At 39.0% G+C, this 11426-nt stretch overlaps 1 protein-coding gene across 1 annotated transcript; it reads right to left on the minus strand.

Moving 5' to 3' along the window:
- Positions 1-347: 347 nt before the first annotated feature.
- LOC101169555 (sodium- and chloride-dependent GABA transporter ine) lies at positions 348-10003 on the minus strand. Its single transcript, XM_004076700.3, has 13 exons — positions 9226-10003; positions 8768-8902; positions 8453-8657; positions 6878-7010; positions 5703-5837; positions 5524-5627; positions 5064-5188; positions 3376-3488; positions 3151-3291; positions 2978-3077; positions 2776-2876; positions 1528-1695; positions 348-1448 (listed from the first exon to the last, which is right to left on the minus strand). Exons 1-13 carry the CDS (start codon positions 9413-9415, stop codon positions 1308-1310), a joined length of 1791 nt encoding a protein of 596 aa, XP_004076748.3. The 5' UTR covers positions 9416-10003; the 3' UTR covers positions 348-1307.
- Positions 10004-11426: the final 1423 nt, after the last annotated feature.

Consider the following 11426-nt stretch of genomic DNA (forward strand, 5'->3'; position numbering starts at 1 on the left):
CTCAGGGTGTTCTAGGGAGACAGGAGAAGCTGGTTAATAACAGACAAGTCAGGTGGGCTGTGTACACACTGGAAGGTGTGCTCACTGTAGTACAAAGTCTGCAGAATCCACTGGTCAAAGGTGGAGATAGGGGGATTTCCAGTGCAGGTGAAAAAGAATTGGGATATCCAAGATCCATATATATAGTAGGTAGAATCCAAAAGGGAAAGGCAGGAACCGTATTTAAACCATCTACAAAAATGTCGGTGAGCATACAGAATTCACTTGAGAAGTTGGATGGATTTTCACAATATGGGAATACCATGGGGTTTGTAGGGGTGCTCAAAATAAGGTTGACACCAAACTTTAGGGAAGATTGGTAAAAGTGTGTTTAATAGGGATCCAAAAGTCTGTTTTACAAAAAAATGACAAATCAAACGTTTGACGTGATCTCAATAAATAGTTAATCATAAAGACTTTATTTCTAAGACACGATAAACAAAAGATACAACTCATATGTAAAACTTTAAAAATGTTATATATGTAACCACATAATGGCACAAGAGGACTGGTTTTGCAATGTTAGACGGTACTTCACATATCTACTATGGCTGTGGTTTTAGACACAGTTTGTAAGAATGTTGAGAAAAAACAAAAGAATACTGCAGCGCCACTTCTAGGTCAATCACTATGCAACAGTTTCAGCTTGCTAAATGCTTAATCCTGCACCTATGTATCAAGATTGGTAATGCTGGATCGTGCTGTGATCCTTTTTTCAAAACGTTTTTAGAACCTCCAAGGAATCAAAAGCAAAAGGAATTCTGTTTAAACCACTTGAGTTATTTAGGCCCAGATCTGCTGGCGCTATTGAGCCTAACTTGATTCAGGCAGAAAATTCTGAGGTTATCGCCGTTAAATTACATTACCGTCAGTGGTTATTGACATACAAACATTTCTTCACTTCCTATGATAGGAAATAACGACAGATGGTACCAAATGTAAGTGGCTCTGCAAACTCTAGGTGGTTGCATATTGATTCTTTAGTTTAAAATAAAGTATCAATACATTTGTAGGATAGCATACTCTGATTACTTTAAGCTACCAGAGAAATAGGCCAGTTTGGTAAATACAAACATAAACAGCACAATTCACTAGATCTGACTCCTGAAGGTTCCCCCTTTTAAATCCTGAGTATTGCAAATATACAGTAATATCTTTGTATCATCATCAATGTTTTTTGTAACAAACTTTTGTTAGATTTGTGTTGAATTTTTGGTCTGTTTGATTGACAGTTGTGATTAAACCAAGGACATTTTGACAGTGAAGTGTCAGAAGTTTGTCTCAGTGGGTTTCTCAGTTGACCTCATGCTTGAACTTATGGTTTCCACGACCTGTGTCCCCCCCCTCTCATAATATGGCATTTTGGATTGCTCATCCAGGGCGTATGGAGTGATGGACAGCTTTAGTTTCTGCAGGAGGAATGCGGGAGATGAACACCTCAGTCTGGTGTAAACATTCACTGAAAGTCAACTGCCAGTTGTGCATCACCTGCATGGGGGAGCCAGGGAGCACCCACAACGTGTGAATGATACCCAAAGGGATCCAGATAATGGAGCCCAGAGCGATCACCCAGCCGACCCCTTGAGCCCATGGAGGGAAGACGTAGTCCTCGTAGCGAGCTGGTTTAAACTGTATGATGGAGAATATCAAGATGACCTGAAACAAAAAAAACAAAAAATTGTGTCTTTTAGTGTTTTTGACATGTTCTTGTGGCCTTTTTCGCATGATGAAGGACAGATATTAAGAAAATGAAATTTAAAATTGCATTTCTACATATTTCTTTATTCAAATCGTTATCAGGAATCGTGAATCAGGAGTAGAGGGAAAAATACTGTTTAACAAAGATTATATTTGTTAAGTAGAAAAATACAGTGAGTGGGCCACAAGCTCCCTGCTCTGCTCTATTCCAATGCAGCCAGATGTAGACAACTGGATCCCTGTTTCCCTATTTAATTAAAATTTAAAACACCTTAGGCCGCTTGACAAAAAAATGTTTCACTTCAAATATAATGTAGGAATAATAATTAAAAGTTGATTAATTTTTCACTTTTAAGTTCAATCTTTAACTTTAAAATCAGCAACAACACACAAAAACTTGATATAAATTCATAAATAGTTACTTTGAAGAATGTACGTCAGCACATTTTTAGAGGGATGACAGACCTTTTTTTTTGTTTTACTAGTTTTGTTTATGCTATTTAACTCACTATTGATTAAATGTAATACAAATCATTGGCGCTCTGTACACCAGCCCCTCCCAATCCATGAAAATGAGTTGGGTCTCACATCGTTACCTAGACAAGTGAAGAACAGCCCCTTCCAGGAAGAGTCTGGGCTGCCAGCACCGCCCCAAGGCTAACACACACACACCCAAATTCTCCACGCAGCTAACAGTGATCTGCTAAACTTTGTTTGGTTGTTGTTTGTTTTTGTGGGTGAGATGCAGACACGCTGTTGAGGCGGACTCTAGGTTAACGTCATGAAATGGGCGGCACCCACAAGGAGCGAAAGGCGGAGCATCAGAGATCGAGTCGTCTTACTTCCGGGTAACAAGTGGGCTGCAAAAAAACTCATAGTTCATCAAAAAACTATTCTATAGTTCGCCAATGGTAATATATGATATGGATATAGTTTACTCTAAAAGGCTTAAGAAAAGCATGCTAAAGGCCCTTTAAAGTTTCACAATAATCCAGTACAAAATGTGCGATCAACAATGTGCGATATATTAAAACTCACAGCAACGAGCACGGGAGCAACAATCAGCCAGCACACCCTGAAGAAAATGTTTGCTCCTTTTCCAGTCATCTCAACGAGGTTAGCCGACAGACGCTTCACGCCTGAACACAGACAGTGCAAATCAGAATTTACTGAAAGATTTTAGAGAAATATGACGATTCAGAGAAGAAAAAAGTTTAAGAAAAAAACATATTTCTCTCACCGTAGAGCCAACAGATGGCAATAATCTCAAATAATGCAAGGAACATGATGGACACAATGGCAGTGTAATGGTCCATCAGCTGGAAGACGTAGATTCCTACCTGGAAACCTCTGCACTTGTTAGGATGCTGGGAATCTGAAAGTTGTGATTTGGTAAAAGGTTCATTTACTTACCTGCATGACACAGGGTATGCCCAGAAGGAAGGCTATGGCACAAATTGCTAAAACAAAGAGTTCCTTCCGCTTGAAAATGCCAATCACTTGTTTGAAGTATTCATCCATGAGACTGGTAACCATCACCTCAGCCATCGCAAACTGACAAAGACAGAGACAACCCCAGAGTCAGACTGGTATTAGCTGAAATCAGTTCCTTCAAACAGGAAAAGTCCATTGTGAAACCTCGCTGTCAAGTCCGAGGCAAAGCAGCATGAAGAAGAACAACACAGCCCAGACTTGTGGCGCTGGCATGTTGGCAAAGGCTTGTGGGTAAACAACGAAAACCAATCCTGGACCTTAAAAAACGCACAAAAAACACATTGTAAATGATTTTTGCCTTAATTTTCATCTGGTTTTTTTGTAAACTTTTGTAAACATTTACCTGACAACACAGCTCTAAAAATATGTAAATGACAGACTGTAGTCATTTACTTTGAATAAATATTTGAATCATATTTAGAAGTTAGAAAATTGGAAAAAATCTAAAGTATGTGGATTGTTCCCGGTCTGCAGGGGTCAGTATGTGACAAAAGTGACCAAAAGAGGAGACAGAGATAAGGTCAAGGGTGAACGAGGCTCACAGACCAAAGGCCAGCTCCTGACAAATCAGCTACTCCAGTTTTCATTTTTGAAGAAAGGATGTTAGTTCTGAAAAGTGTCAGAACCATTGACTGTGTAAGTAGTGGACCTGGAGGGTGACATCATCCATAGAAAATGACTTATTTTGTTACGAAGCAAAGTCAATTCCGTTGCCATTTTTTTGCCAAACCTACGCCGGCATGTTGGAGCCAGACGACGTCAGTTAGCAGTGATTGGTTGAGTCGATCCGAGTCATTTCTATGGCAACCAATCTCACTAACCAGGAGTGAGCTTGTTAGAAGACCACACCCCTTCCACTTGAAAGTGCGTTTGGGTGAATCTGTCAATCAAACAATTTCGTGAGACCACAAACTTTTATTGAGGCACCGGATCGGTCAGTTTATAGTTAAATAATTTAGAGGAAAAATATGATGACCAAAATTAAGAATAGGATTAGAAAGAATGTATTAAAAAATGTAGTAGAACAAGAATGGCTATTCTGACAAATAGAATGACTGAGTAACAGCTGTTTATTTCTCAGTTTAAGTCTATGGGATTTTGGGTTCCAGGAGCCTGTGGCTACTTCCTGTTTTGAACACGAGGGGGGAGGAGTCACTCTGTCCAGGTCTCATATACAGTCAAGAGTCTGAACACAGTACCCAGCGCATTCAAAACTCCAGTCCAGTTGGAGTCAATGGACCGATGAGAATCAGAACTGGACCTAGTGTTTGAAGAAGGTATTACAGCTGCACTGTGATGCGGAAAATATTTTACTGGAAAACCTCAGACTCATTTTAATTGACATGTGCAACCAAAACAATTCTGCGGACCTTTTCCAGTGCCCGTCCTTTCATTGAAACAGGATTTTTTTCATTTAAACAAACTTGTTCAGGGATGGGTGTAAGAGACCAACAATCACTCCGACGTGTTTAAGTGGCCTTAAAATAATTCAAAAATGGATTTTGGCCCAAATCCCAGAACATTTGCATGCTGGGGTTTGGGCCTCAGTGAAAGGGGCCAACAATGTTGTTTCATCAGGAGGCCATAGTAATGTTTTACCTGAGAAGGGAGGGGAGAAGTTTCAGTACTTGTTTTTGGATAAATGTAATCAAATTTTAGTTAAGAGTGTAACTGTGTGTTTTTTTTTCATATCCAGGACAATCTGTGTCTGCAGGAGAACCCAATGTTCCAAAACTAAAATGGGAGGAGCTCCCGCAGCTTTCAGGTTCCTCACTTCTCATTCCAATATGATTCAGAAAGTCTCAATAAATCAGCGTTTTTGGCTTTCTTACCGTCCACAGCCAGTTGGTTGACAGGAATGCCCTGCAGGTGAGACATATATCCAAAGGCAGAGAAAATGACAAACCCCGCCAGGATGCTGGTGAGGGAATTGATGATGGCTATGGTGAGTGTGTCCCTGTGGGGAGAGGAGACACTCAAGTCAGACCATTTTCATCACTGTTTCCAACATCTTGTGTTCATGCTCAGTCTATTTCTCATTGTCTTTCCCCATCAGTTAAGAGGTGGGAGTTGTGAAAGGAGTGGGGGGGCCAGGTACAGGAAGGGGGGCCCTATTTTTTAATTTTTGTGCTTGTTTATCTTCATCATCATGCTTGTTTTTATATCTTGTTGTGTTTTAATGTAAAGCACTTTGTGTTATGTTTTTATGTGAAAAGTGCTTTATAATTAAAGTTTTTAATTGAATTGATTTGATCACAAAGCAAAGCAAAAAGAATGGACTGGAGCGTGTACTTCAAAACGTTGTTGTTAAAGTTGTTATAGCTGGACATGGCCATGAGGGAGCCAAAGCCGATGCCGATGGAGTTGAAGATTTGAGCCGCTGCGTTCACCCACACCTGCAAACAAACACCAGTCGTTGGATTGTGTGTGGCGCCTGCATCCACGCGTGAACCAACTGTCGTGCACCTTACATCCACAGAGAGCAGCTTGTCCCACTCTGGAAGAATAAAGAAGTTGATCCCATCTAATGCCCCGGGAAGCTGCACATTATTGATAAGCAGGGCGATCAGGATGACATACGGGAACAGGGCAGTGAAGTAGACCACCTATGAGCAGAGAAGAGAATAGACATTAAGAAATAATCAGAAGAATATCAAAGTGTGATCCAACGTCTTATTTTTAGTCACATTCATTTATTTTGGTGAAGGTTGTCATTCATACAGGTGATGCCTTGATGTTAAGTCATGGAAAATAAACTTAAAATTTTCTTTATGAAATATTTTGAACATTTTCAAAAACATTTTAAGACAATTTCAAGACATTCATTTCTTACACATGATTTGAGAAAGGTTAAGGTTCTGATAAAACACTGTTTTTAGTGTTTTTAACAAGTTCTTGTGACATTTTTTCTCATAATGGAGGACAATTTTGAAGAAAATTAAGCTTAAATTGCTTTTCTGAGTATTTTTTTACTCAAATTGTTGTGAATCAGGAGCAGACAAAAAAATTGCTGTTGGAAAAAAAACGTAGCAGTGAGGTAGAAACTACAACAGCAAGCCACAAGCTCCCCGGTCTGCTCCATTCTGACGCATCCACGTCTTTGTTTCCGTCTTTGTTTTCCTCATCTGAGCTGACATCTGGCTAAAAAACTGTACTGCTGGATTGCTCCAATATTGCTCAACATTTTTGCTGAACCAGTTATGTTAGGTTGGAGCTGTGAGGAGCTGTAAACTAGCGAGAGAGCACATAACTCAGAGGTGAATTTCTAATCAACCCCTGTCACTCTGCACAAACTATTTCCTAGGAAATACAAAATAGTTTCTTTTTAGTTTAAAAAAATAGATTTAGTCTGTTCAGAAAGAAAAGACCATTGGGAACACTTTTAAAATAGATTAAAAGATGATCGAAGTGGGACTTTAACACTGGGACAAAACTTGTTAAAAAAACCCCAATTTGATTAAAGCTAATTGAATGAGCAAAAAAACAACACAAAAGGAAAACAGGCAACAAGATAAAATAAAATCATTCTGACAGAGTTAAACTATCTGAAGGTCTTTTTGAGTTTAGACAAAGGTTCATGTAGCGTTAAGGTTTTTGACCTGTGTGAATTCCTTATGGTTCTACATCATCAGTTTCTTTCACACACCTTGCCTGTTGATTTCACCCCCTTGAAGATGCAAAAATAAATTAGAATCCAGGCCAGGAGGAGGATGAGGAAAAGCTGCCAGCGAAGTGTTCCAGTTTCTTCTACTCCACTTGTTTGCTCAAGCATCTCATATCTGCAGAAACCCACAAAAAACATGCTTAATTTTTAAAGACAAAATAAAACAATTCTACCCTCTGAAACAACACTTGTCTGTCTTCGTGGAAGTGGATTCTGAGAAAGTTCAACCTCAAGTCAGACTTGCCAGGTAAACTGCAAAAAGCACAGAGCTACCTCTGTGAGGATTCAGTTAGTCTGTTTAAAGCTCTATGCAGTTCAGTTTGCATTTTTTAGAAGTGTCATCTAGGAAATTGTATTTTGTTTGAAATATTGACACCTTTTTCTCAGCAGCTTCCCCAGGAAGAAGCATTGTAGAAGAAAATGTGGGACTTATGGAATCATGTGGAGAGGTGGAGCCTGGGGTGGTTAGAAGGGGCCAGTGCCCCCCCCCCCGGCAAGAGCTTTTGTCCCCAATCTTCCAGCCAATGCACATCGTCTAAAAATACTCAAACTCCAACTGTCGAGCATGGAGGAGGAAGAGTGATGGTTTGGGATAACAGATAAGTTAGCCTGAAATTGATGTTCTAAAACCGATCAACTGATATGGTGATCATAAAGTGACTGGTGATAAAGGTGGTTAAATTGAAGACCCATGATCAGCTGAGACACAAGGTTTGCTCGTGTTGTGACGTTTTCTGCAGTTTAACTCTCTGATTTGAAGACATCATATATATATGTGTTTACTGTTGAGACTGAATTTAACTTTATAATACATAGAGAAATAAGTTTTTCTCAGTTTTTTTCATGAAATACTATAAAAAAGAGGCAGGTGATTCTTAATTTTTTTTCATAAATTGTTGGATATATTAATCTATCGGGTGTGTTCAGAAATCAACTGTGAACATTTCTAAAATGAAATGTTTTAAATGCCAAATCTTCCAGGTAAAACTTCAAAAACAGGTAGACTGATCTGACTTGATCGGATTATTGTATAAGAAGAATTTCAAACATCTTGCAAATCTCCAGTTTCTCCATGTCACGTGTTTAACAGCTTTCATGAAAGGCCATCTCTCATGTATGTTCCGTCAGAGCTCAGGCAGATCCAGGGTGAGTAAAGTTAGTGAGTACATTCAAAAAATGTGAATTTTTATCCTTAATATAAAAAAATAAAAAGTGACCTGATTTTTTTATCAGGCTGCTGCCCTAAATCTGAATGTTCAAAAATATTTTTGAATTTGGCTGTTGTTGGAGGTAAAGGTAGCAGCTGATACAATAAGTTCACATCTATCAGTCATTCTTATCACTGACCTTCACATTGTCTGACTGTTTCACAAAACTAGGATACAAAGTGTTTTCTTTAGTGTTCATTCCTGAAAAAAATCGTAAATCAAAAAAGACACAACAGGCTGAACTGAGTTTGAGTCTAAATTCCTTTGAGGTTCAGGTGATTTGGTAATCTTCCACAAACTAAATATTATCTGATCATTCTGAGCTTGTGCCACAAACTGGAAGACATACTGGAAGAACTCCTGGCTCGCTGTGGAGGTGTAGCTGCTGTTGGTGGCATGATCGGAGCAGTTCGGTGTGTTCCAGGTGTTGTTGCAGCTCTGCCACGGCAGTGGAGACTGGAAGGAGTGGAAAAGATAAAAAAGGGCCCAGGTGATGATGACGTTATAGTAGGTGCACATGATGAAGGCGATGGCCACGGATGCTATGCCCACTCCTGAGGTGAGACAAAAATGACATGAATTTTATTTCCTTTTTTCACTGAAAGTCAAAGTCTGTTGACCCATATGGGGAGCTTTGGATGTTTGGAGGAAGGGAGCACAGCACCTTTGAACAGAGGGCAAACGGTTGCCAGAGCGTGCACAGGCCCTCTCCTTGTGTACTGCCCCACAGTCAGCTCCATGTAGAGCAGAGGGATCCCCAGCACCACCAGCATGAGCAGGTACGGCACCAGAAAGGCACCTGGCAGACATAATGCAGGATCAACTTTCACACACTATACAGCAAGAAAAAACGGCTGGGACTCTGCCAGGTTTACACTTTTCTCTAATCATTAACTTTTGTGAGTCCTCCAGCAATTCCATTACTTTGCTTAAAGGCAGAGAATAAGTGAGGTTTCCCTTCGTAACATATCTTATCTTTATTACTCTAAACCAATAGACATACAACATGTTGCACATGTTTTCTGAAACCATGATAAAACAAATAAAAACAACTAAATGGAATGTAATCCATATTTTAGGTAAAGGATGATTGCTTTTTCTTGAGTTTTTTTGGTCTCTCACCTCCTCCGCTCCTGTAGCAGAGGTAAGGGAATCTCCAAACGTTTCCCAGACCTACGGCACAGCCGATGCCAGCCAGGGTGAACTCTATCTGCTTGCTCCATGTGGGCCTGCTGAGCTGTGGATCCATGTCTGCTCCCTGCTTCATTGATGTTGCCTGTCTGGGCCCTAACTTAGGGAGGCTGACTGTCATTTAAATCTCTCTGGGGTGATATAACCTCCCTTTTTATTACCCTTAATGATTACCTGAGCAGAAACACTTGAGCATGTGGCAGCTCTCACTGAGGAAACAGTTTTCTAGTCTTAATAAGTACCATAAAAATCCACAGATTTGTAGGTTTGTAAACATGGAAGAATGAACAAAGGTTAAAGTAATATGCTAAATTTGTAATAAAACGTGATTAGATAACATTTTGACATTAAGTTAGTAATTATAATCTTTGTTAAAAAAATGCAACAAAAGTTTTTTTTTAACACTTTCTTGCAAATGATGCACAATTCTTTGTTTTGGTTGTCAAATAAAAATGGAAGGAAATTTTTTTATGAACAGCAAATAAATAACTACCAGTGAGTGTTGAGATTTGTAAACCATGACAAAGCAAAACTCTAGAAACATTAACAGTAAAACCTTAGAAAGATTAGATTAGGCTGTTTGTGCCCTCAACAGTAAAAGCAGACATGTCACACCGTTTCACTATTATACAATCACAGTCAGAATTTTTAATTAAAAAGCCCATTTATATGGAAGCATTTGTGTCTCATAATTAAAAAAAACCCTCAATACCAGAAATGCTTTTTCATTTTCAAAATGAAGCTGCGTTTGTTGACCCAAGAATAAAATGAAAAAGCAATCCACCAAACCTCTTTTTTTCTTCTTATTTGTCACTTAATTAAAATGACAAACACAATGGTTTTTGACATTTTATATACAAAAAGTTCTCTAGTAAATGTGCAGCAATATTCAATTAGAAACATCTAATTTGACAATTGAAATGGATCAACAGAAATCCTTTTTCATTTTTACAATGTAACTGCATCAAATGACTCAAAAAACAAAATTTAAAAAAACGCAAAAAGTGTAGCATTAATCAAGTCCAGTCTGTCACAGGGTGGGACCTACCATGTGGTCAATGTGAAGACCTACAGAGGCCAGAAGAGATATTTAGACTAAAAGATGGTCCCATCAATCGTTCTGCAGCTTCAAGTAAAACCTTTTTATCAACATTCCTGAATGTTACACGTCACCAGGTTGAGCTATTTGAAGCAATCTACAGGCAAAAGTGACCATACTTTCATCTGCATTTTGTTTGTATGGGGGTGGGGTTACTTTTTAAATTGTTCTTATTTTGTGTTATTTATTTTTGTGTACAACACTTTGTATAACAGCAGGTATGAGAAGTGCTAAATAAAAGAAAAAAGATTGATTTGATTTGAACTTTTTGAATTTTTTTATCCATAACAACTCAGATCTTATCTGTACAATTTTAGCCCAGATCAAAAACCTGTGTCGTTTTTTAGGACATGGTTTCTGAAGGGCAGCAGTAGTTCATCAGAAATTCACCTCTGAGTTGAGGGCAGGAGCGTTGGTGCGGAGCAACCCCGCCCTTCTTTCCCTTCCCTGTTGCTAAGAGCTCAGAGCAGGGAGCTCTCAGCATATTTTCTACATACCAAACAAGCAGTTTTTAAAACATCTGCTCCTGTTTCACAGTGATTTGAAAAAACAAAAACTCAGAAATACAATTTTGAGTTTAATTTTCTTAGTTTATGTCCTCCATCAGTGTCACAAAAAAGGTTTAAAACACCAACAACGCGATTTTCATCTGAGTCAGTCTTTAACTAATTCCTGGAATGAGCAGCTTCAAGGAGGTGATGGGAATTTGGTTTTGATGGCTCAGCTGGTCAGAAGTTCTTCTCTGGAGTGATTCTGTCTGGAACTGGCGGTGGAGGACCCAAAATTCAGGAGACCAGGATTGGTGACAGGAAATGAAACATTTAATAAACAAACTGAAACATGACAAAACTATTGGGAGAAACAAAACTGTGACACAACAGAGCAGATGACCTGACCAGGATGAACAGAAACCAAGACACTTAAATAGGCTGAGGACAATTAACTGAACGGAAGACAGCTGTGGATCATGAACCAGAAACTGGTGTGACTGACAAAGGAAACCAAAAACATGACAAAGAGAACAAAACCACTG

The sequence above is a fragment of the Oryzias latipes genome, chromosome 14 (genome assembly GCF_002234675.1).
Source record: "Oryzias latipes chromosome 14, ASM223467v1".
Taxonomy (NCBI): domain Eukaryota; kingdom Metazoa; phylum Chordata; class Actinopteri; order Beloniformes; family Adrianichthyidae; genus Oryzias; species Oryzias latipes.

What these genes read in the sequence shown, in the direction of transcription:
- LOC101169555 (XM_004076700.3), bottom strand. Translation starts at nt 9,415, where the DNA reads ATGACAGTCAGCCTCCCTAAGTTAGGGCCCAGACAGGCAACATCAATG. An exon ending in GCGAGCCAGGAGTTCTTCCA is followed by an intron (nt 7,011 to 8,452) that starts GTATGTCTTCCA and finishes GGGTTTCTGCAG; the next exon opens with ATATGAGATGCTTGAGCAAA. An exon ending in TTGCTCCCGTGCTCGTTGCT is followed by an intron (nt 1,696 to 2,775) that starts GTGAGTTTTAAT and finishes TTTTTGTTTCAG; the next exon opens with GTCATCTTGATATTCTCCAT.